Source organism: Chaetura pelagica, unplaced genomic scaffold (genome assembly GCF_000747805.2).
Source record: "Chaetura pelagica isolate M959 unplaced genomic scaffold, ChaPel_1.0 scaffold453, whole genome shotgun sequence".
Lineage (NCBI taxonomy): Eukaryota > Metazoa > Chordata > Aves > Apodiformes > Apodidae > Chaetura > Chaetura pelagica.
The window spans coordinates 1,273,364-1,299,237 of NW_009952879.1; the positions used below are offsets into that span (position 1 = coordinate 1,273,364).

Here is a 25,874-nt window from a genome sequence, read left to right on the forward strand (position 1 = left end):
CACGGGTCAGCTGGGCAGCACATATGGCCCTGCAGACCAGGCCATGTTCTGGCTCTGCCTCAGCCGCGCCTTCAGGCCGTGGCAAATCGCTTCCATGACTTGTGTGGGTGCTTCTGTTCCACCCCCAGCCTGGTTCAAGGTGAGCTCTTCAGAGACACGTTGTCTAGGCAATGCATGTGTTTTCAGTGGGAGCCAGAGTTGCCCCCATTTTAGAAATACCTACTCATAATTGTGAAGGACAGAAAAGGGGCGAGCACACGGGGATTCAGGGGACAAAGCGCTGTGGGGGAGAGCAGCCAGCCCGTTTCAGAAGGCTGAATTCCTTGCATAGACTGCATTTTCTGCCTGGGGTGTAGTGTTGCTGGCTGGCAGTCTTTCCAAGCTCACAGGCCTCCTGCATGGATCAGGCTGCTGGGAGAGGAGGAGGGTGCTGTGTTTCACCATCCTGCAGTCACCCCTGGGCTCAGGGCTAAAAGCCTTGGCACGCACCGCTCAGCTCCAGCTGGGTTTAACATGTCAGCAGGGAGGGAGCTGCATGCTCTGTTCCTGGAGGTGCAGAGCCTGGTGCTTTGGCATGCTGCTGGGGGTAATTTGCTGTAATGCGCTTCACCTTCTCACCTGCAGCGGGTAATTTTTAGTGAGTTCTATTAAGGTGTGCAGGGTAATCAGTGCAACAGGGCTGGGAGGTGTTTTGTGACTTGTGATGGCTTTGTAAGCTAAAGCCTAGATGAGGAGTTGAAAATAATGTTGAGTCTATATCTGCTGACTTTTTACTCCCTTTTTTTTTCCCTTTTACTCATAAACTCTTCTTTCCCTGCCTCACTGCATGAAAACCTCTCACTTTGCAGCACTTCTGCAGTCACCTCTTCCATCAGAACATGTTTCTGGGAGAACAGCCTTTCCTAAGGATCCCTTTGGCCCTAGGGTGAGCAGTATGTTGGAGCCTGTCTTGTGCTCTTCGTGACCTGCACATACGGCTGTGCAGTGTCAGAGTAGCGGGACCTGCTTTCCCACCCTCTCCTTCTGCAGCAAGTTTACCTTGCTCTGGCTGTTTCTCTTCTTTCTCCCAGCACCAGCTGTTTGCAGCACAGCTCTTAGCCTAGGCTGGGTCACACTGTAGGTGCTGGACATGTTTGGCCTCCTTCCACCCTGGTACCCCTTGCGATGAGAGAGGAGGAACACAAGGAGTTGCAGCATGCTGTGATCTTGGCCCCAAGCTGATTGCAAAGGGTATATGTGGAGCAGTGATGAGCCTGGCCAGCAAGTCTGTCTCTGCCTGAGTCTCGTTGGTGCTGAGATCCAGGGTGCTTGTTTGGTTCTGCATCAAAGAAACCTCTTCATCATTCTTAGGTTGTTTTGGTGTTTCTTTCTGTGCCCATAAGATCGCTGTTCATGCTCTCTGTCCTCTCCTTCACTGGGGGGGCTGCAGGCTGCTTCTTTCAGAGCTTGCAGACAGGATTTTTTTCAATCTGTCCTCAGTGATTCCCACTATCCCCATCTTGATCCTGTAAAAGGAAGATGACTGAGCTGGCTGGTTCTGCTGGGAAGCCAGGACTCTGCTTGGGAAGCCTGGCTGTTCCTGTGTGCTGCTCAGAGCGGGAGGGACGCTGCGCTCCCTAATCAGGGTCGCTGTTTAGTCACGCTCCTCCACATCCTAATGAGAAATCTGTCACGGGTGCATTTCTTGGCTCTTTGCTTTTGAAGAGCCGTTCTGGAGCCCAGCACAGCAGGCAGATGGGGCTGGGTGGAGGTGAAGGGCAGGATCTGATTCTCAGCAAGGAATTTCAAGCTTGCAGACACAAGTCTGGCAGGTGATGAGGAGGAATAACCCCTTGCTTTGAGACAAGTTGTTGTCTGGGTAACCCAGGCAAGACACTGGGAGCCCAGGAGGCACTGTCACCTTTTGTACCCTGTTGCACTTCATGCCAAAATGTGTAGAGGTAAGCCTGGCTTGCTAAACATCCTGCATCTCCTCCCCAACTGTACAAAACAGATGTGTGCAGCCATGAGGGAGAGCAAAGAGAGTGGGGAGCTGCCTGCTGGGATTTGTGAAGCCTTTCCACCACTGTTGGTCACAGTGGCATTGCTGTTTGTGCCCACCTTGTGCTTCTTAGGTTCTCTGGTCTCTGGAGACTGGTCTAAAGCTGCTTTAAACTTTGGGATATCATCATGTCAGTTTATATGATACCACTTAATAATGAACCGAAGAGAGACAGGTGACCTGATGTGATGTGGACGGAACAGAGATACCTACACAGTTCATCTTTTTAGAAGAATTTTTGCCTCCCTTTGTAACCTTTCTGGGTAAATGACCCTTCCAGCCTGCCAAAGTATTCTCATTTACAGTTGTAGGATGAAAAGAGAATAACAGAAAAGAGCATTAAGGATACCTGCTGCCAGGAGAAGGTTGTTTTGATGGTGCCATCCTGAATGTGCATTTGATGGATTTTCTTTTAACCTATCGTATTCAGCGAGTTTTATTAATGGGACCTTGAAAGAACTTGCAATTGGTAGAAGTTACTCAGGTAAAGTGCTCTGCAGTGTGTTAGTTGAAAATACTAAAGCAGTTGACTGAACTGGAGCCTTGCGTATTAATTTTTCAAATTTTTCCAGGAAAAGATTTTTCATGGCCATTTGTATTGAACTGAAAAACTAGACTTGGCAGACAGCTGGTGGGAGAATTCAGTCTGTAGCTGCTGCAGAGAGCAAAGAGTTGCTTTAAACATCTGATAACTATTTAAATGTAAAAAAACCCTACTAATGACAGCTGAGAATATGATAAGGTTAAAATGGGTCATGTAAAAGCATTTAATTTTCAAAACTCTGTGTAGTTTCTCAAGCTAACACTGCAATAAAGTGTATGTGTGTGCATGTGTGCTTGTGTGCAATGCAAAGAAAACTTCAGCTATAAAATCCAAAGCAGTAATGGATGTTCTTGGGAAGCAGTGGTGGGACAAACACACAATTGTGTTGAAGGAGCAGAAGGTTACTTGGGGTCCTTATAAGCACAGTGCTGTGCTTGGCCCAGCAGTCAAGCCTGTTTTCTGGCTGAAATTTATGTTTCTTGTGCCACATTCAGGATTTCTGGCAGTTGTGTTAGAGTGTTGCTGGATGAATTTGTACGGCAGGGTGGGTTTAACAGCAAAGGCTTTAAAGGAGACTTACTGAAAGCAGGAGCCAGTTCTTCTGGTGGAGAATACGAGCTTTCTGCCCCCATCAAGGAGCCTGCATGCTTATTCAAAACTCCCCTGTGTGACTGAGATGCCTTCAAGTTATGCTATTGATGGGACAGATGCTGGCAGCCCCAGGGGAGGGTTTCTGCTCGTTGGAATCAGCAGGGTTTTGCTGTGTGCTGGAAAGGGAGGAAGATCAGGCAGCTGCATGTGAGGAATGGGAAGAGTTCTGTCCAAGAGCAATCACCAACTTCAGTGCTTTGTCTCTGAAGCAAGTTCAGCCTCTCTAGTATAGAGAGAAGCATAAGACAGGGCTGTGGAGAGCAAATGACTGTCCTAGCATGTGTGAAATCTGTCCTCCTTCTCCTAGCAAGGTGGTTGTGGCTGTATCCCCCTGGCTGCATCTCATCTGCTTAAGTAGGATAAAGTTGGTTCTGCAGGCAAAGCTGTTAGCTATGGAGAAAGAAGATATTAAGGCCTCTCACCCTATTCTCCAGCACTGCCAGCCTGTGGGCAGTTGTTTTGTGTAAGTGACTTGATTTCTAGCTTTGTTCTTGACTCTTGACTTGTTCTAGTTTCCTGTGGCTGTGGGAGTGCTGCAAGGCAAGGGGAAACTCTCTGTCTTTCAGGGTTGTGGCATTTCCCCTCTTCTTTTTCTTATTCTACATGTCCTACCCAAATGGAGCAAGTGAACAGGCAAGCAATTTAGAACACAGCTGTTGAAACCAATTGTCTGTCTTTTCTCTCACACTGTTGCCTTAAAGGAGAAAATGAAGCAAGAAGAAACTTTGCACGTTGAAACTTTTCAGTGACTGTTGTTAGAACTGCTGAGGGTCTGTAGGGCATGGAAAAGTGAGGAATCCATTTCGGGCTGTCTTTAAGAGAGATAACTCTTAATGCATGCAGCATAGCAGGTTTGCATTTTTTAGCAGAAACACTTGAGTTACTAACTTACTCTTCCTTCTTTCCCCAGCATTATCACGCTTTTTCCAACAGCCAGAGTCACAGACTGTGGAAGAAAATGGGATGGCCCGGTTTGAGTGTCGGATTGAAGGACTACCCTCCCCTATCATCACATGGGAGAAGGACCATGAAGCTGTTCCAGCAGAACCCAGGTGACTCCCTGGCTACTCTTCTGGGTCAGCTAGAAAAAAAGCAAAGCAAAAGCTGATCATTTAGGATGTGGAAATCCTTCATAAAAAGGTAGAATGAGGAGAGAGGTATATATCAGAGAGAGATAGTATTTGATCATCTATCAACACAAGAGAGAAGTGATAGACCAGAGATAGATGTTTGGACCTGATAATTAAGGGATGTAAGAGGAGGTGTTCAAGGGGCCCATGCAAACAGGTCCATAAAACATGGAAATAAAATGGAAAAAAAGCACAAGAGCAAAAGCTTTTATTATTACTCATCTCTTGTTCTGGAACCTTTGCCATGATGGACCAAGTTCTAGCTCTATAAAAGACAGTTTCAAGGAAATGAAATTGGCTGGAAATTGGCTGATAAACAAAGAAATTGAGGCTGAAGCCTCATTTCTCCAGTGGCCTGGGAGGTCTGTGTGCAAAGATGCACAATCTCAGCACAGTTTGCTGAATGTCTGTGGAACAGGGCACAGCAGGCTGTGGTGTGGGCTGCCTGTGGCTTGTCCTCTTGGGTGAAGTTAAGTGAGGTAGAAGTCTTTGGGGGCCTGGCATGAGGAATATTTTTCCAGCTGACTGTGGGAACTGTTCTGGATGTACTGGGTGTAGCCACTGAACTCTGATGTGTTTGTTCTTTCATTTTGGTTGTGGTTTTAGAGATAGCTGTTTTTTTCACTGTTTTCCTGCACAGATTAGTCTTGGGGTTAATGATTCTTCTAGAGCACTGTGTGCTCAGTAACCTGGGAGGTCTTCCCATTTTCTTCATTCCCATGTTTAGAGGTCATTTAGTAAAAGACCCTGAATTGTCTTTTTTCTAGGGAAAAGATAAGAGTTGTGCAGCATGACACCTTTTCCTTAATGAAAGTCAGGCACAGGCATGAAAAGACAATAAACCATTAGCTGGCTGTTAGTTGGTTTGTAGTTGTCACTTCTGCAGGGAATCTGTGCATGGTCCTTTAAGTCTTAAAAAGTCATTTTCTGTGCTGCAGAAGGAGCTGTTTCCCCAGGCAAGTTAAGCCGAGAGGCAGGAGAGGAAGGAAAGAGGGGTGGGGTGAAGTTTAGGAATAGTTTTACAGCAGTGACCATTTCTGTAAGAATAACCACTTATATCCTTGAGTCTGGTATCTAAAGGCTTATAGGAGTCTGTTGCTTTGTAATGAGAAGAAAAAGAATTAATTAAAAAGAAAGAAAAAAAAAACAAACAAAAAAGAAGGCATTGCAGAGGGAAGTGTGCCACAGATAGGGCAATGGCTTTTTAATGGGATAGTTCAATGGATGTTGTGAAATTACTTGCTCAGGGATTGCTTTCAGCACTGGCAGCCTGGAAATTGTTTTCCTTGTAAAAGCCAGACTGTAATCTCTGGCTGCAGATCTTGCTTTTTAAATCATGTTTTAGCTAATATGCTTTTTCAGAAGGATTTGCTTTTTTGTTGTTGTCTAGTTGTTGTTGTTGGATTTAATATAACCGGCTTTCGAAGGAATTAAGTGAATTCCAGGAAACGTTGGCTGCCAACCAGAACTCTCTGTTATCCTTACCCCATCATGCCTAAGGACCAGATCTCAGGCCAGCCTCTGATTACTGTGGGCTCCCTCCTGTGCACGCTTCTGATGAGCCTGTGAAAATGCAATCATTTGGGTATGTAGGCGTCAGGAGGATGATTTCATATTCCAGAATAGCCAGATTAGGTGTATGTACAAAACCAGGCTCTGGGGCTATAGATCCAACCCTTGAGATAATGCTGCTACATCAGTGTTTATGATTTATTTGGAGAGGAATAGAATAGTCATGCAAGCTGATACTTCTGTTGTGTTTTTTAACCCTTTTTCTTTGCCCTTGGGTGTAGCATGATGCCACCTTGAAGGTGCGGAAGGCTGAGCTTAAAAAATACTTAGACAACCCAGGGGTGGAGAAATGCTTACTGATGGTTTCAGAGAACCTTTCCTGCCTTGCTGAAGTGGAGGACAAAATCTAACTTCCATACATGAGTGAGGCACAAAAGTGTTTTGCAATTTTGGCTCTTAATTACTTTTAAAAATCGTAGTCTTAAATCTGCAGCAGCTGCTGAGTGGTAGCTTGCAGGTTTTCTCTAGGTTGCAGTTGCTTTGGAGTGTGTGCTACATCTCTTGGCATAACCTCATCTCTGGTTTAGGTGCTGACTGGTTTCACGCCAGGATCCAAATTGCTGTTTGTGTTCTCTAGAGCCAAGACGAATACTTGCTAAGAACTGGAGGCCTTTGGAGGTTTGCACATAAACACACACCCTAGTGATCACATGGTCTGCAATCGCAGGACCTTTTTCCACATTTTGGCTAAGGGAGGGTTTTATCTAAGGGACGAGTTCACTTGTGTCACGTGTCAGGAGTGCCTTGATATGGCTCCTGGTCAGGTACAGGGCTCTCGAGCTGCAAGCAAAAGGGCTTGCAGAGTTTGAGTTTGCAACAAAGCTGCAGGGTCTTAACTTGTCCTGAGGAGTGGTGCTTCAGTCTATTTTGTATACCTTCAAAGGCTGTGAGGAAGGATGTGCCAGCAGTTCACTGAGGAGAAAGTAAGCAAAGGATTTGGACTGTTAATGCTGGAATATTTTCTGCTCTACGCACCACGAGGTGTGCTGAGCTGTTGGTTTGGACACAGGGCAATGGTGCTTGATTTCTGTTCTCTAGCACTGCCCTTGTAATTATCACTGAGGAGGTGGGGAGCTGTCGGCCCCTCTGTGCTCTCTCTCCACCACCCCTGCTATAGTGTAGCAGTCTGCAGGGGGAGGAGCAGAGGGAACAGCTACATGTTTGTGCTGCCTTCTGTGCCTATGGTTGTCGTGTCCTGGTCTGAGCTACAGGCTGCAAGTGGGGGCTTGCCTTCCCCCCTGCCGGCCTTCAAGGCAGTCTCCTGGGAGATCCTGGCGCTTTATGTGTTTGGCAAAACTCTGGAGACTGCTGAGGTTCTAGCATTTCTATTCCTCGCAGGGCCTTTGTCTGTCTGGCCCTTGGCTTTTGTATTCTGATTAATCCATAGTGAAGAGGAGCAGACAGAAAGATCTGCCCTTTGTATGGGAGAAAAGCTAGCACCAACCGTTGCTCTGAATCATCAGACAAACTTAGCTTCCTTGCAGAGAGCCTGGGAATGGAGCAAAGTGCCCTCACAGGCTTCCTAGAGTCCTCTGCCTTTCTTCTCACCTTGCTTCCCTGGGAGAGCAACACTAGCCTCTGCTATGCTTTCCCAAAAGGATGTACAACATTCAGGAAATCTCTTTACAGCTGGCCTTGCCAAAAGGATCAGCTACATGTCTCCTTGCCCCCCCTTGCCTCCAGCTCCTACTCTATTTAGAAACACAGTGGTTCGTTTTCTGCCTTCAAGAGAAGCTGAGCGCGTTGGCTGAGCGTGACCACAGACATGGTCTTGAGCAACCAGACCCTGCTTTGAGAGGGGAAAGACCATGAACAATTTTCAGAGGTCCTTCCCAGCCTCAGTGAATCTGCAATACGTAACTGGAGTGTCTTTTTGTGGCTGGGAGATGCCTTCCCTAGTGTTTGAAATATGTTGATATTAATTACAGACTCAAATAGCAGATGCACGACAAAAATAAATATTATCGCAGTGGGAGGCTTCTCCTCCGCAGAGCTGAGAGGATGCAAATATTTGTCTTCTTTCTCCTGTGTCCTGATAAGGCATCCTGATGAGGGCTTTCTGGGTACCACCTCCTCTGAAGTCTGTGGAGCTTGATCCTGAGAAAGGTATCTCTGTAAGTAGTGGGAGCTTGGCTTTAGGGATGTGGGGCAGTTGCCCTTGAATGTGGGGGAAGCTTCAGCAAGTCTGTGTCCATGAGTCAGGGGCTGTAGGAGTGTTCCAGTAGCGACAGTATGGTCACTGGAGAAGGGCTGTTTGCTCTTCTCTTTTTTCATCAGCTGTGAAGAGGCCAAGAAGTGGTGAGCTCAGACTACAGCAACTGAGGTACAGGATAGATGCTAGACTCACAGCAGGGATGTTTATCTCGGAAACAGAATGCTTAGGGCAGGGTAAGTGTTTCCATTACTGGAGATATAGGATAAATGTTTGCAGGATCATGTGGCTTTTGGTGGTCATGGCTTGAACACAAGGATGGTTGATCTCTTGAGGTTCTCCTGGTTCCATGCCTTTTGCTCATGGCACTCCAGCTGACTCAGCACTTGGAGAACCACAGTTCTGATAAGTATATATCAGATATACTTACTGGGATCTTTGTGAGTGGAAGGACTGACATTAATGATTATAACTTGTCTTTGTGCTGTTCCTGTGGAATAGCTGCTGTCCCTCCCCTTAGCAATTGCCTTTGGATGTGTCCTCTTTGTAATGAAGACTGATAACCCAGAGCTGCCTGTCAAAGCTCAGCAGCTCTGTTTATAGAGGCTTGCAATTAAAAATGGATCTCATATATAATTAAAAAGGATCATGTAGGCTTTGTGCCTTGCATTCAAGAATAAAGAGGCTGCCATCTAGGAATCCAGGCAGAAAATGGAGATGCTGACAGCCAGCTCCTACTTTTATGCTAATTGCTAATCATCTGCTTTGTTCAGGATAATGCAGCAAGGATTGTGTTCAAGTTGTGAGCCATGTAGCCATTTCACTCCATGGAAGTGTTGCCCAGTACAACCCCATGGGCAAATGGGGGGGATACTGAATGCCTGGCTGTAAGTTTGTCCGCTTCTGATAGCCAAAAGCTCTTGGAAGAGCAAAAGCAACCAACAGAACCCAGGAACGGTGCAGCTGTGTCATGGCTGCTTTGGGCCATGAAGGTCTAGCTGTGTATCAGTTGATCCCTTTGTGTACTTGAGGTGCAGCAGGGAAAAGATGATGTTCATACTTTGCAATGTATTTTTTTCTTTGGGTACCAAACCTTTGTGACAAGCAAGTGATGGAACTGGCTGTAGTGTGAGCAAAGGCACTTGTTCACTTGGCAACATCTAAAAATCAGTATGTGTAAGCATTCCTGTGTGTATGTAGCTGTTTTATTACTATACAGTTGGTTTGTATCAGCAAAGCCTGGTCTCTGAAAAGCAGATCCTATGTGTGAAAACTCTAGGGATATGAATAGGTCTGTACCTGCTGCTTTTTAAGAACCACCAGTTGGATAACTCAAAGGTTTCTCAGTCTCATTCTACATTTGCAGGAGAAAAGGAAGATATAAAAAGGCTTTGAGTTAATTCATAGCTCAGGTAAAGAATAGTCTGCCTCACACTCTTCCTTTTGGTCTCTCAGGTTTATAACTCTTCCAAATGGTGTCCTCCAAATCGTGGATGTGCAGGAGAGTGATGCTGGGTCATACCATTGTGTGGCAACCAACGCTGCCCGAAAACGCTACAGCAATGATGCAGTCCTCAGTGTCCTGAAAGGTAAGGTGCAGGCAGGAGCCTGTTGACATGGACACGTCTCCAGGTGGCCATTGCCTGTGATGGCAACCTGAACTGAAATATCACAGTCTCTCTTGCTGGTGCAGCTCTGCACATTGCAGGGTTTGGCCCAAACTTATAAATGAGGCTTTTTAGTAAAGATTTCTGTTAACTTTATAAGGATAAAGCTGGCTGGTTGGGGAGGTACTGCTGCCTGGGAGTCACAGCTGGCTGCTCTGCCCAACCCCAGGACTACACAGGCCACAATAATAATGGGGTTGTTTCCCTCTGTGCCCAGGGATTTTCTCTTGCAGGTGAATTTTAACAGTGTGTGGATTTTAACAGCCCCAGAATCCTTTTTGCTCTGGGGCTCTTAGGCACCCTGCTTGCACCTTGGAGAAGTGCAGGTTGTTATGATCTTATCTCCAGAGGCCTTGGATGGCAAGACAAGCAAAGGATGGCATGGATAGAGGAAGGGAAATAGTTGGAGGCTGGAGTGGTTAGCAGGGCTGTGTGCCCCAGTTTGCCTAGCCAAGTCTGGAGTAGGTTAAGCACAGTGACATCTGATTTGCCTTCTGTGTCCATATTGTTGGATCTTTGCTGAGCTGTTGGGTAGACTCCAGAGATCTCTCTGTGCTATTTGGGGACAGCCTCAGCTGGGATTTCTTCTGGTGACACAGGAGGTTGGAGCGAGGCTTTGGGTGTGAGCTCCCTGTCGCTTCCCGATCTGGGCCTCAGTCTTTGAGTGCGTTTTTCTCTGTAAACCAAGAGTGCAGTGGGCAAGTCTGGACATGAGAACATAGCTGAATAAGTGCAGTGGGGGTCTCCAGACTCCAGCATCCTTTCCAGCACGCTTGGCTGCCTCCCCAGTACTGTATAATCCCTGTCCTGCAAGTGATCAAACTCCCCTGGGCAGGGAATGTGGCTGAGTTGTCCCTTCTCTCGGGACATTGCTCTCCTGTCAGTCTCCAAAAAAAGCAGCTTTAACCTTGAAAGCTCCAAAATCCTTCCCAGCCCCTTTTGTCTTTGTTTAGGATTGCATTGCTTGGCATTCTGCTACCAATGTATTTTCACAGAGATGGTTTTGCTGTTCATCCATCAGCAGGGAGTGTAATTAACTGTGGAGCCTGAGAACACACCTCTGATCAATGGATTGTGTCACAGAGGTAATCTGTGTGGAATCTGCAGAGAATTGGTGAGCAGTTGAATGCTCTGTATCTAATTGCCAGCCCCTGCCAGATCCTCTGCTTAATGAAGCTGAGGTGAGGGAAGCACTTATTATGGGTGGTTCCACACTCCAGAGACAGCTCCTGTGTTGGGTCTGGTTCTCTATTGATAAGTAGTATTGATCAAGCTACAAAGGTGAATATGCTGTCCTTGGCATCATAACTCGTTCTGCATAATTGTATCTTGTAACTCTGCAGTGTTTAATTTGCTTTGCAAATGGAGGCAATGGAAGAGGTTAAATGGGAAGTGTTCCTTCTGGAGCACCAGCCGGCCTGAGCAGATTTCTGCCTGCAGTTCTCACCCAAATCTCACTTCTGCAGCACCACACCACCCGCTGGCTGCAAAAACAAATATGCGAGGTTGAGTTTTTCACCAGATTGAGCTGATAGTGATGAAAAACATGCCTGTTAAATCTCTGGGGTTTTTTATAATTGGGGAGAAGTATCTCTGAGACAGATGGGAAACTGCAGCGAGCTGTGCAGGCTGCAAACTCCTCCATGAATGACTGGCATGGTATTGATCCTTTTTTGTTTCAGCACCTCACCATCAGAGGCACATATTTGGGTGCCTGGACTGGCTTGAAGAGTCTTTTCCTCCCTGTTCAAAGGCAGCTGATAGTAGTTGGAGTTAACTGGTCAGGCACAAACCTTTACTGCTTGTAAAAAAATAAAACCAAATTAAACAAAAACAAACAAAAAATCCTAGGACAAAAACCAAAAAAACAACAACAACAAAAAACCCCAACAGAACAAAAAACCAAACACAACAGAACAACAGCCTGCAATTACAGCTATTTTGTGTTGCTTGAGTTGCTAATTTGGAAATCTCAGGGTCCAAACTCCTGTGTATCTGCAGGCAGAAGCAGCTGAACTTCTTCCCTCCCTGCTGATAGCTAGGGAGTCATTTGTGCTGAGGTAAGATGGGAATCCGATCTGTCAGCCCCACTGCACTTCCAAGGCTCCTGGAAGAGGTTTGTACAGTGGGGCCTGGTGTCTTCCTTACCACCTGTGGCTGCAGTTTTGGTGTTCCAGTGACAGCACTGGGCAGTGCTGTGTGATGGTGGCTTAGTCTGTGTGCTCGTGACAGATTTTGTGGCCATGCTGGTTAGAATGCAAACATTTCCACTTGCATGGGGTTGCCAGCCCTGAGGCCTGGGAACATCTCATGTTCATGCCTGTGCCCCTGACAGGCAGCACTGAATTTGGACGGGCTGTGCATAGCGAAAGAATCAGTTTCCCTGTAGCTCCTCTGCCCAGTTGTCCTTCCCCCCCTCTCCCCCCCTTCTTCCCGATAAGATGACTGGGATTTGTTCAATTTCCCTTATTAAAGACCTTTTCTTGGTAGAGGCGGGAATTAATACAACGCTTTCTGTCGTATTTGCATGGCCTAAAAAACCCAGAAGTGTTGTTTCCTGTGAGGATGCGAGTCCCCAGCGGGCAGGGAAAGCAGCGTTGCCTGATGGTGGCAGCACACACTGGCTCCAGACGGGGCGGGCAGGGAGCGGTGCTGCACGCTGGTGCTCCCAAGTGCTGCAGATGTTTCGGCTGTGCAGACTTCATGGTGCAAATTTCCAGACGTTCCCTGGGGAAGTGGCATTTAGAGCTGGAAGGGAAGAGAGCAGACGGAGAGCGGGATACAAGCGTGCAGGCCTGAAACAGAGCCTGCTGTTGAAAGAGAGATAAGTTGGATTTTTCCCCTTAGATCTCCACTGTTCCCTGGTGGATGAAGCACCAAATGGATCTGGCAGCTCAGTCCCTTTGCCCCTCACCTGGAGAGATGAAAACTGCTGCACTCTGCCAAAAAGGGCATTAGGAGCTGGCTGCAGGATGCTTTTCCCAGGCACTCAATCGGCATGTGCTGCCTTTGCCTGGGGTCAGGTCTTAGCCAGGCTGTGTCTTGTTTCTTGTAGCTCCTTTTTCTGGAAGCAGGCTCTGGAACCCTGCTCTGAACTCATATATAAAGAGTTAATTCCCTGTGTGACCTGATTGTGTTCCCAGGTTCTGGTCATACACATAAAGTGCTGCTGTGCTTCATAAAGTGGCTCTCAAGAGTAGCAGGAAGGCTTGGGGAATATGACATTGTCTCAGCAGGTCACTTTGCCTGTCATTTCACTTGTCGCCCTCGTGTCATGCACGTGACTTGCTCCTTGAGTGTTTTCTTGGGGACGGGGACTGCCTCTTGTTATGGGTTTGCCCCATGCTTGGTACAGTGGGACTTGCATCCCCAGTGCAGTACAGATAACCAGCAGAAGCTGTATTGTGCTGGCCCAATACATTTTTTGCCAGGACTTAATTCTGTTTTAAAATGACACAAGGACTGTGGTTCCCTCTAATTCCCATGGCATCTTCCCCATTGAATGAATACTAGGATCTCTTTCTTCCACATCTAACCCAAATTTCACCTTCCTTCAGTTCATCCTATTATTTAGTTGCAGTGTTGGGGTCTTGCAAAAATTCTCCTTCCTCTTTAGTTTTTAATCCCATTGAGTATGTATAGCCAGTGTGGGGTTCCCAGAGTAACCTAAGAAGGTTAAAGATTTTGAAATTTTAAAATATAGGAGTTTTGGCTGGGCTAGGAGAAGTACAGGAGATTAAAACAAGATCATCCATGTTGAGATCCTGACCCCACAGCTCCTTCCTGCAGGTTTCTGTGTTTGTATCTTTTCATGTTTACAGGATAGTCACTGCAGAAGAGTCAACAAAATGTGGTTCTGAGAGCCAGGACTCTTGGCTTCTCCTTTCCTCTCTGTTGTTGGGCTGCAGAGGAGAATCATTTGCTTAACACTTCAATTTCTGCCCCTGTAAATCGGGTTCATGTAGTAGCCTTGGAGTTGTCCTCGTAGAAGCGATGGGTCAGTCTGGAGAGCGATTATGGTGCTGGAGCTGTGTCTGCTGACATGAGCTGGGCATCGAGGTGCACTTGCTGAGGAAGATGCAGATATGTTCCTGACCTGAGTGTGGGACTTTTCTTCCCTGTATCTTCTGTTTCTGGTTCCTGATCCATGACTACTGACATGTCACTCTGGTCTGTGGGTAAAACCTTTGCCTCAGATGGTGCTGGCAAGAATCAGAATATGCAACAGCCTTTCCCCAGCACCACCAGCATGGCTGTGCAGCCAGGTTTCTGCCATGATCTCATAGGCATGATCCTCTGCCTGTGTTGCGATAAATGCAGGAATGGGAAGGACAGATCAGGATGATGGGTGTAGGTACAGCAGGGTGGAGGTCTGCACTGAAGAGCCTTCCAGCAGATGAGCACATCCCCCGTGAGCTGGGATTCCGTGCTGTGTTATTAGAGATGACACAGCGAGATTGCCGTTGGCAGAACATCATTTACGTTGACAGTTGTAGCAGCTTTGCTGCAGCAGTGTCCCAGGAAATGCATTTTTTAGCCAAATATTTGTATGAAATATGATAACAGGGACAGAGCTTGGAGGTAGCTGAAACACCTTCACATTTTTTGTTCTTTTGGTATTTATATGGCAGTGGCTTGCAAGTACCAAGGGACAGCCTGACTCTGTTTTGGAACCTGGCTGGTTTCTGTTCCGAAGGGTTGCAGAAGAGCACAGCTATTGAATGGAATGAGCTTTATGGATGGAAGAGAAGGTGGTGATGAAGTGAGCAGCACTAGCAGTTGGCCACCACCTCACAGAAACAGACGTGCTGTTACCACAAGTGGATTTTCAGTCCCTGCATGTGTGAATGACGTGCTGGATGCTGGCTTGGCGCTCAGCCTGAGCCCTGACGACATGTACTGTGCTCCCCTTGCAGCTTGGAGCACAGGCACTCTGCAGTCTAGGGACAGGCCAGTTCAGATTTGAGTCTGTGCTACTCTGGTCTGACCTCCCTGACCACAGCCAGCTGTTGATCTCCTTTGTGTGCTGCCCTTGATGGAGAAGAGCAGTGTTAACTAGAGTGGGGTGATGGTCCCACCTGGTCAGGGGTGGTCTTCCTCTGGCAGGAGCCCAGGTGGCAGAGGCAGCAGGGCCCTGTGGTGTTGCTGAGGGCAGAGCCGGGGAGCAAGGGGAGAGCTATGCACAACTTTGTGGTGGCAGGTATCTGAGGCTGTTTGCATAATGCTTGTGCTGCTCGGTGAAAAATGCTCTTGATCCTCCTCTGTGGCAGAGAACATGAAGCAAACCATGGTAAGAGTAAATTCAGAGAATAGCAAGATCAAGAAGGGGAATACAAAGCAGTTCTAGCTTAATAAACAGATCTTTAAAGCTCCAAATGGCCTTCTGCCTAATGTGAGTGGTAACCATTCACGCCATCTCCCTTTTCCTGAGTCTAGAATGCTAGTGATTTCAAGCATGCATGGAAACAGGACTGAGACCACAGATTTTTGGGTGAAACTTGTGAAGGGCTGGTGCAGACACGCGTCAGGCACCCACTCAAACACACAGCTCTCTCCTTGCCTGGAGTCTGTATGGGGCCAGCAGGCATCACACTGCTTGCATCACTGAGGGAAAGCTTGTAGCTCAAGTGTCGGCAGCCTGTTCCTGGTAGCCAGAGGGGGAGTTTGAGCTCAGCTGCCTGTGAAGTTCTGCGGAGCTATGATACACCACGCTCCTGACAGCTCCAGCAGCCTGCGGTGACAGAGGGATTGATACAAAATTCAGAGCCCTCACCTCCCATTAAACAGAACAGTGAAGCCTGGGGTTCACACTGAAGTGAGTGGCAACAGAGGTGTCAAGGATAATAGAGCAGAACAAGAGATGTACAGCTGGGAATAGGTGAGCTGTTTCCAGGTCCTGAGGGGAAACGGGTCTCTCCCGCGTGCAGCGTTGGCTTTGTGGTATGTTTGGAGCTGTCAGGTATGGCCAGGCTCGTGTTACAGGCAGCTCTGACTAGTGAAGAGCAGGGATTGCTGGATTCAGGGGTGGCTTGGGGTCCTCCACTGTTCTCCACATGCATCTCTTATTAATCCAGACATGCTGAGCTTTTGAGGTTTTGTGAAATGTAAATGTGGTCCTCAGGAATATGGTTTAGCCCTGGACTCAGTACAGTTAGCTTAATGGTTGGAGTCAATGATCTTAAAGGTCTTTTCCAACCAGAACGATTCTGTGATTCAGTGCAAAAAGAGCTATGTTTGGTAAGGCTCTTACCAAACAGGTAAGAGGTTTAAGCAGCAGTCTCCATTCAGCTCTCCTCAGAGTCTTGGTGCTGGTGTAACTCTGTGGTACATCAGCATGTCTACACTGCAGAGATCACACCTGGCCTCTCCCGCAGGGCATTGAACAGGCTGTGCCATGAGGCTGGGAGGGAGCTAAGAATAAAGATCATAATTAGGTCACCAGCTTGCAATGGGCTGCGGACAGGAAGGTTCATCTGCTTGGGTTCCTGATGGCACTTGTTAATTATTAATCATCTGTGTTGCAGCAGAGCCCCGATAGCTCTCTGAGGCTGAGGATTAGTGGTGCCCTATAGTGCTGACAGCTGGAGTGAAGATGTTGCAAGTGTACAGAGACAGAACAAAGCTCATGATCCTCTTACTTTAAATGTGGTACTGATGTTACAGAGGAGGCTTGTACCTGTCCCAAACACCCACCACAATCTACAGGTCTGGTGGTGCTAAGAAAGAAGAATATGGTGAGTTGGCCCAGATCATGGGGGAGAGAGAGTCAGGAACTGAGCCCTGCTGCTCTGAGCCCTTACTTGGATATCTTGGATGCCAGGGATTGCTCAGGACACAACTGGGAGTTTCCCTTCAGTAACTGAAAGATGCTTTTGCCCAACTCTGTTTCTCGTGCAGCTGCTGGGTGATGCCATATGGCTTGTGGACAACAGTGAGAGGAAGGGAAAGGGAAGATGGTTGGGGCGAGGATGGGCAGGTGATGTTACCAAACACCCTGTCTTCAGGCACAACCTTAGATCAGGGCTCTCTCTGTGGCACTCAGCAAGTTTCCAGCCAAAGGACTTTGACAGAATATGTGGATCTTTCCCCATGGAAAACCAGCTTTCCTTCCAGGCTTTTCCTAGTAAAACAGATTTGCATTGTCCTGAGTTAATGCAGATGCATCCATCTGCTTTTAGCTTTTCCTTCCAAGTTGGCAGTCTTTGTTTGCTGCCAGACTGTGTTACTGTGGGCTCCCAGCGTGTGTATTTGGAGCGTAGCTTGTAGGAAGCATTCTGCCTACCTGGCATCAGGGAGACCATGCCATGAGGTGGCTTCCAATCATGTTTCTCTTTTCAAAGCCATGCTTGACAGTAATGTGCTTGGCTGTCTCTGGAGATGGAATGGGGCAGAGCACAAGCCCTCGTTGCAAAGGAAGCAGGTTGTGACCTTCTGCACAGTCCAGAGCCTCCAGCCTGTTCGCTCTCTGCTCTCGCTTACATGTACATGAATTGTAAATAGATCTGATGTTGTAAATAAATCTGAATTGCAAATAGATCTGATTAAATAGGTGTCTGCCCCTGGCAGATATCAGCCTCTGAGCACAAGGAAGGAGTTACTGGAGTGAAATGGCTCCAGTCACTAAGTCACTAAGTCCTCCTGTAAGGAGGAGTTTCTCGTCTTAAAACCTGTGAACCAGAAGGGTCTTGTGTTGACCATGTGTCTGTCTCACTTCTGTGCAAAGGTAACAGAGTATATTAATCTGCCTTAAAGCTTTTTTTATTAGACATTTCTCATGCATCATCCTGGAAGGTGATGTGGTAGCTTAGGAAAATGACAAAGAGAACTGGCATGATGGTTAACAAAGTGTGGCAGTGTGCCACCGAATCCCAGAAGCTGGCAAGCTTAGGTCCCCAGGACCATTTAGGAGGGGTGTCTATATTTAAATTTCTGATACTGTGGCTTCTGTTAAAGGTCTTCTGATGCTTTCTGGCTATTACTTTCACACCTTTACTTCTATGAATTAGCTGTGTTACAAACTGAGCAATTGAAGTCACTGATGTGCCCACAGTAGCACAGTGAGGTGGTGGCAGGGACCAGGGAGGAGTCTCTAACAGTGTTGTCAGCTGTGGGACATGCCGGCTGTAGTGTGGTGGTTCCTGCTGTGGTGATAACATTGCAAAGCACCCTCCTACAGCTCTCATCCTTCTCTTCTGTGTTTCTGGCAGCTGCTGGGGAATGGCTAAGGCTTGCAGTGCTTTGAGGGCTCAACTGGAGTAACGTAAGCTGTTTGGGTCTTAGGGTTAGGGCAGGGAGACTGCTCTGCCCTTCTCCAAACTGCTTCAGAGAAACTGAGGTACCTCTGCTCCTTTCTCCATTTCTTTTTGTTGGCCTCTCACCTGATTAAGAGGCTTAAATCCTGCTGTACATGGAGTGATTTTTTTTAAAGGAGTTTGTTTGCAGTAAGATCTGTGAAAATGTGCCAAGAATGGTTAAAGGCTTATTAATTAATAGTTATTATCTGAAATGGTGACATTATCGATGCTGCTCCAACATAATCCTTCTGATAATTCTCAGTGTCCTCTGTGCCCTAGAGGTGGGTTTCCTTTTTCCTCTGCTATATTCCAGCTCACGACCTGCTTCTTCTGCCTCTCAGAAACTCTCCATGATATATCTGCAGGCTTCTAAGGATTCAGATGCATGGTCTGAGGTCTCCAATCCTCTAGCTAACATGGGCCTCCATCAGAAAGCCAGAAGAGCCCTAATTCTCATGAGCAGGAGCAGCTCTCTGTGCAGTGGGGTTACAGGGCTGTGTGGCCGTGACTCTCAGTGCAGCACCTCCTGTTTATTTTGCTTTATTTTTCCTAGCTCCCCCAGGAGCTGTGCGAACGTGGGCATTTCCAGGCACTCGCTGGGGAAGCGAGTAGGAATTCCTTGTGCAGTCTGGCTGGCTCCTCTTCTGTTGGCCCGATGAAGAGCAGCTCCAAATTCATGTGCACAAAGAGAGCCGGTGGTGACAGCTTTACAGAGTGGAGTGGTGGGCAAAGCACACTCCGACTGCCTTGCAACACAGCTGAATGTACCCTGGACATGGAAAATGCTGTATCCTGAAGGATCAAAGGTTTTAGGCATGGAGAAAGAGCCCCCTAAAAATCCAAGGCAGTTTCTGGAAACCTGCCACTACTCAGCCTCTTTCTAGGCTTTTGGCCACATGTAGTTCAGGATGTCAACTTACGGCTCAGCTAGTACATTAAAGGATTTAATTTCTGAGCTGAAATATCTCAGCTGTATAAAAAAGACACACCTCTGATCAATGGATTGTGTCACGGAGGTAATCTGTGTGGAATCTGCAGAGAATTGGTGAGCAGTTGAATGCTCTGTATCTAATTGCCTGCCTGGGCTGGGATCCATGTGATCCCCAGACTTCCAGACACAGGACCCAGAGCTGGGAGAAACACTTAACAGACTGTTTTTTGCAAGCCAAGTGAAAAGTGGTTTCTAGAGCAGCTCCTCCTGCCACACTTGGTGTGTAACACACTCTGTGGGGAGACCCCAGAAGCGGTGGCAGGTGCTGCTCTGAGGAGTGGGTGCAGGTAGGAAATGAACACTCCTCAACCAAAGTCATTAGTCTCCTTTTTTTTTTTTCCTTTTTTTTTTAAATCATAGCACTGTATTTTATCTTACTAAATTCTCCATTTTGGATATATAGGCAAACATGAAAGGAGCAGCTTTTGTGCCTACACTTAGAAATGTGGGTTGCTCCATGTATTTCACGGTCTCTTTGCTGATTCTTTGTTGGGGATTGTGTGACAGCAGTTTGACATACAGGTGCTCTGTCTGGAGGTCTCTTAATAGCTCTAAGTAAGTGTTTGAACTTGTGTTTTAATCATTTATGCATGTTTCTTCGTATGCTTCTTTAAAGAGGACATGATGTATCTGTTCTGCTGCAGCACAAAATAAGTAGGAAGAGTCTCTCTCTCCATTCCAAAACATGGAGATAAATTCTTCCCTGTCCAGCTTTTCAATTAAATGTTCACATTGACAAATGCATAACTTCTTATAAAATGTTTTGAAGATGTGACAAAAAGACAATACAAAACTGATTAACTGAGCTAATTTATATGATTGGACAGAAAAGAAACACAAACAGAAGAAGATAAAGGAGAAACCCATAAAAGAAAAATGGTCATTTTTTTAAAGGATGCATGGTCATAAGAACTTTGGGGAGAAGAGGATGCAGTGTTTGACTTGTGACACTTAGAGGAAGCCTGAGTTGTAAGGTGTTGGGGGAGCAGCACCCAGCATCTCCAGCCACTTTTGAAAGATCCCTGGTGCTGGTCCTCTCTTGACTGCTTGGCTTTCCTGTTTACAAAGTTGTGCAGTGCTGTGGTCAGATGAGAACAGTTGCAAAAGAAGAAATGCTTGTTGCTAAACATGCTCAGTTTTGAGATCTGATGTTATTTATATTGCTCCCAGAGCAGATGTGCCGAAGTGTTAGGATACAGTCAGGCAAGTGTCCTGCCAAGAGATGTTACATGCTAGTTATCTCCTGTCCTGGGTCTAGCCCAGAGGTAGAAATAAATTGTGGATAAATTTCCAGGAAAATGTAAAGGAAGGAGGAAGGCAGGTGTGGAGGATGTTTCTTCTCCTCTGTGGTTGCTGTCAGCTTTCTCCTTCCACAGTCCCAGAGGTCTGTGAGTTGTCTGAGAAAAGAGAGAGTGCGAAGGAGTAGGAGCAGGACATGCTCTGCAAAAAGAGTGGCTGCATTTTTGAAGGTGTGTGCTTTTGCAATGGGTAATTTGCTCCTTTATTGTCTGCAGAATAACAGCAGTGACAGCATTGACTTTCTCTAATGAACAGCTGCTCAGTGCTAGGATCTATTCCCAGGGGAGGCTTCCAGGGATGAATAAGGTTTCATGCTTCTCCAGAAAGGGTGAGAAAGTTCGCAGAACAGAAGATTGTTACTTGGTTGTTGGGTATCTCCACATCTTGAACTGCTGACAGCTGAAAGCTGAATGTGTCACCATACAAGTCATGTTTTAACCTTCCAGCACCTTCACTGAGGCAGGGTGTTTATGGAGTTGGGAGAAAGGTGTTAGTTTCCATCCAGGGAGTCAACCTCCTGTCACTGCAAATGACCACCACAAATTGGTTGAACAAAAACCATTTTCCTTCTGTTGCACTGCTTGGATTCTTTGCTGATACTCTGCCCTAACAAGAGCAGGGAGGAAGGAGAGGATAGCTGATGAATTATGGATGCATTAGAGGCAGACTCAAGTTGTAAACTCTTGGAGTTTAAAATCACTGATGTATAACTCAAGCTATGTCTTCGAATAAACATTTTGAGCTTTGTCCCAGGCAGCTCCCTGTAGTTCCCCCGTTTACATCCCTGCTCACAGTTCTCCTTTGCTTGGAAATGATACAGATTGGATTTGAAGAGGTCAGGCAGCCTGTGTGCTGAGATCTGTCTGGCACGCTCACTTGCTGTCTCGAGGTTCCCTGTGCTCCCTTCCCCACCTTCATTTGGTTTTGTACTCCACTTGATCAGAAGCAATTAGTTGTATTTGCTCTGCTCCTGCCCACCACCAGGCCCTGGAATCCACTCCAGGGGCTGAGAGATGCTCCTGAGAGCAATGGTACACAAGAGTGGAGCACCCAAATATGTCCTGCCTTTCATGTCTCATGGGAGGAAAGTGGAAAAGCCCATAAAATGGGAGGTCTGCTGTAGTCAGTCATTCATAAACAGTAAAACCAGTGTTGTGATGTCAGGTGTGGGACAAGTGCTTTCATATGAAGTTCCTATAACCTGTGAGGTGCCTTTGCCAGCCAGCACCTGGGGCCATGCACTTGAATGCAAGATGAGTGTTTCGGCCAGGTTTGAGGAGCTTTCTGTCTTCCTCTGCCCTAAGCTTGGTAGAGAAGGCTGCTTGGAAATCTGGCAGGGAATATATTACCAGCTGGCTGGTGGTTTGTTGTTGGGTTTTTTAAAATCTAAATTATTTTTTTTCCCCAGCACTGGAGAAAGGACAGCTTTACGCACACAGACATTTCAGCAGGTATGCTGGCAGTTGGTGGTGTCAGGTGAAGAAGCTCAGTGCCGTGGTAGACTGGAAGTCTGTCTGCTTTTACATTCAGCCCATTTTCTGTCCCAATAGTTCTCAAGCCCAGCATTAGCACCACAGTGAGGCCTCTGAATCCATAGTCTGGTGTGGTTTCTTCTCTTCCCTGTCCTGTCCCCCAGCTTTTCCTGCTGCAGCTGGACATGATGGCTGTTAGGCTGAAGGTGTCCCATGGCATGTCAATGTGAACAGCTCAAGTACGTGAGCATAGCAAAGCCCTGGGCAGCCCACACGGTGCTGTAGGCACTAAAGGAGCTGACACAACAGGCCCTCTCTGCAGCCTACTTGTTGCATGGGAAGGAAGGTGGCTGACTGGGCTTTTTTCTTCATGTCCCATGGCAGCTCTTACAGCTGGTGTTTGCCCAGGGCTGGGATTGCACTTTGGTGTGGTCCAGCCATTGCCCCAGGTCGAGGACTGTGGGTGCTCCTTAGTCTCTGCTTCCATCTGCTGGACAAGCACTGGCTCCTGCTCTCTCCCACTTTCCCTTGGTGCCTGGGGGATTTTGCTAACTCCTTTTAAACTGTGCTGATGTAATAATATAGATGGAAATCCCTTCCAATCATGCATGGACTGCAAGAAAATGTCCATGTTGAACTAGCTCTCTTTGGCAAGACTTCTGAGCTAAAGTAAATGGCAGTGAGCCTGGAGATGGGCTGAGGGCAGCACGTTTGGTGCAGCAATGTGTAGTCTCCTGCTAGGCAGGCACACTGGGTGCTGAGGCCAAAGGTCCTCTGGTTTATATTCACAACAAAGTCAAGTTTGAATGAGTGTTGGTTGGATGCCATGTGAATAGCCAGTCTGGGTTAGGCCAGAGGTCCAGTCCCCATCTCCAGAAGTGACTGTAGCTACAGAAAAGCACATAAAAAAACTGGGTGGGGAGGACATGGTGCTTTGCTTGGACATCTCCATCAGTATCTGACAGTCAGGGATGTGAGGAAATGTTGGGCTGGGGACTGCAGTCAGACCTTTGTATTTAAGTCTTGGTAAATGTGTCCCCCATGAACTTGCCTGAAGCTCTTGGATTTTTAACTCTGCATCATGCTGAGACACTGAGCTTGTGCTGTGCAAAAAGGTCCTGCTTTTACTTGTTGGAGACCTGCTGCCAATGACTATCTCTGCTGGATCATGGGAGCACCTGGAGCATATTTAAGAATTACTTGTAAGATGTGACTCCTCTGCAGTTATTTCTTCCTCATGAGGGCAACAAGTGTCCCTCAGAGTTAGACATATTTGAGAGATCTGGAAGAACAGGATTGCTACTGTCAAGGGTCATGAGCATGGTCTGCTCAAAAGTACTCCAGTTTTCACCTGACAACAGGAATTTGGCTGCTGCAAAGGCATTTCCTTAACCTTCCCTTAACCTCTGCTCAGCTGTGGGCAGACACAGGCAGAAGATTCATTTTGAGCAAAAAATCCCCATCCTGTTCTCAGGATATCGTGCCATGCAGCCTGTAGATCGTTTGTAAAAGTTGCTTCATTTACACATTGGCCAGTGGTCTGTGCATGTGTAAGCTAACCAGTGCTCTCTCCTACAGTGTGTAGTGACTTGATTGAGTCTTTGTGCCACCAGGAGAAGGCCTGGACACAGAGGCTTGACCTCTCCTTGTTGCAGTTTACAGTGTAGCACCTGGATGGTAGAATTTCTTTAACCAAGTCACTAGGTTCTTTCTGAGCTGTTACAGTGCCTTGCCAAAGGGTGTGTTATGGTGCTGTTGCTCTGAGGATAGTGGTGGCTTGTTTCATCTAATTAACAAACATCAATTTAGCCAGAGTTGATGAAGGTGCTGGGTTGAAACTCTACTTATTTTCTGTGTGAAAATTCCAGTATTTTTTTCTTTTTTTTTTTTTTTAGCAAAAATATTGTAGTCATGTAGAAGCAAGATCTGCTTTTCTTTTCCAACTAGACATGAGCCATTATCACACATGTGACTACCTGGGGAAGCACAGCTGAGGTGTTTGGGCCCTACAATCTGTCTTCTAGGAATTTTGCAGTTTGGAAGGACAGACTTACCCTTTTCTCTTTGACATTAGGTTCCCAGCCAGCAGGAGGAGATGTCACCATCATTGCTGCACCAGAGAACACCACTGTGGTGGCTGGGGAGAGCGTGGTGATGGAGTGCATGGCAGCTGCTGATCCCACCCCCTTCGTCTCCTGGATACGACAGGGTGAGCGTGAGGGACAAAATTAAGCTTTTGTTGTCAAGGGGAACCTGTGGATGCTTTATTTTAAAAATCTATTAAAAGGTGGAAAAATCTGGGGGACAGGAAGGGTGCTTGTTACGTCAGTACCTAATGACGCAAGTGGTGTCACAGTGTAGGGTGTCCTTGCTAAGCTGGAATTACTAATTAAATCTAGGAGGTTACAAAGCACGCAGTTCACTTTGTAGTTGTTTGACCTGTGAAATGTTTGTAGTTCTAATGCCTGGATGCCTTTTGATCTGAATTAATCATCCTCATTGTATGAGCTTGAGCAGTGAAGGTCATGAGATGGGGTCATGTCTATGCCACTCCTCCAGGGACTCAGAGGTTAGTGGGGATTCTGTGGAACTGCCATTGCACTGGAGAAATTACTTGTATTATCTTGGAGGATTGTAAAACATGGTAATATCTGCTAGCCAATGGAGTGGCTGGGTGTGTTGCTGAAAGGTTTTTATTAAAAAATCAAAAGTCTTGGTCAGAGTGGCAATGGAAGGATAGAGAAGATGCTCAGGACATGTCACAGGTGTACAAATGAGCCAGACTGGCATATGTTACACAGGGCTGACAGCCTAAGTCACCAGTGGGATGTTAGTGTCACTTCACTGAGTGTCACATCCATCAGATGTGTTTCAGAGGCTCTGACTGAAGATGTTCTCAGCTGAGGAGTCAAATCTCCCCAGAAAAAGCTCTCAGTCATTTTCATGAGTCCTGGTCACAATTTCAGACTCTTCCCCTGTGACCATTTATTGTGGTTGGTCTTCAGCCCGGATTTGTCCACAGGCAGTGATTTTAGTGTATACAAATATTTCCTCTTCCCCTCAAAAAGCAGCAAGAAAAAATCTTGGAGGACAAAACTGTGGAAATCAAATCAGTAAGGATTAAATGTACTGACAGAAATGTTTCTGGTCTATCCTGTGTACTTTGCAATTAGAAATATTCAGCTTTCTCATGCTTATTAATTGCCTTACTGAGGGCTACTGATGTCCATACTAGAGTAGATATTAGAGTTGATTGTCACTAGGAAAGTTTTTTTTGTATAGGGGAAAGGGGGCTAGGTTGGTGAAACAGTTCCTTCTATGCTTCATTTTGAAGTGTTTGCTTGGTCCCCCTCTGCTTCCCAATGTGGACTCTTCAATTAGAAAAGATGGATTAACTGTGCTGGCAATTGTGTTATACAAGCATGTTTCTTTCCAAGGCTTCATTAAGGAGCAGGCTGGGTTACTGGACGATTAGTCATGTAGGTAACATTGAGGAATGTACTTTCAGGTTGCCAGTTTGGCTCTTGCCAGCCTTGGTATTGTCAGCTAATTGCTACCATCTGGAGTCAGATTTTTCAAACTGCTCCATGGCACATGGGGTGCACAGATTTTCTCCTCCTCTGAGTGCACAGCCACTGAACTGTGAGGCCATCTGAAGTCCCCCAAAATGGATGGAGGGGTCAGAGGATCTGATCTCAGCTGCGTTCCCTGCTGATGGTGCTAAGTAGATGCAGCTGCTCACAGTGGAGGTGGAGAGCTTGCTGCTGTCTCCAGGCACAGGCTTAGCTGAGCCAGGAGAAACGGGAGAAGGCATCTCATGGCACATGGCTCTGTCCCAGGCACCAGGATCCCAAGGAGAACCAGGCAGAGAACAAATCAGGAAGCTCAGGTATATTTGGGTTCATGTCTGGGACCCAGAGGAGGGAAGAACCCCTGAGCTGTTGGTGATTCAAGACTTGCTGACATTCACACTAATGAGTGAGGGGAGGAGGTATGTGTTCATGCATGGGGGTCATCAGGCAGATGCAGCAGCTTTTCCAAAGTGTGTGTTAGCATTGCTT

The 25,874-nt window shown here is 46.8% G+C and overlaps 1 protein-coding gene across 1 annotated transcript in view; it reads left to right on the forward strand.

The window, feature by feature from the left end:
* Positions 1-25,874, forward strand: part of IGDCC4 (immunoglobulin superfamily, DCC subclass, member 4) — a 54,157-nt gene that overhangs the window by 5,192 nt on the left and 23,091 nt on the right. Inside the window, exons 3-5 of the mRNA XM_009995323.1 lie at positions 4,147-4,288; positions 9,546-9,679; positions 23,888-24,022. Coding sequence (XP_009993625.1) covers positions 4,147-4,288; positions 9,546-9,679; positions 23,888-24,022 — 411 coding nt within the window. The remainder of the gene's footprint in view (positions 1-4,146; positions 4,289-9,545; positions 9,680-23,887; positions 24,023-25,874) is intronic.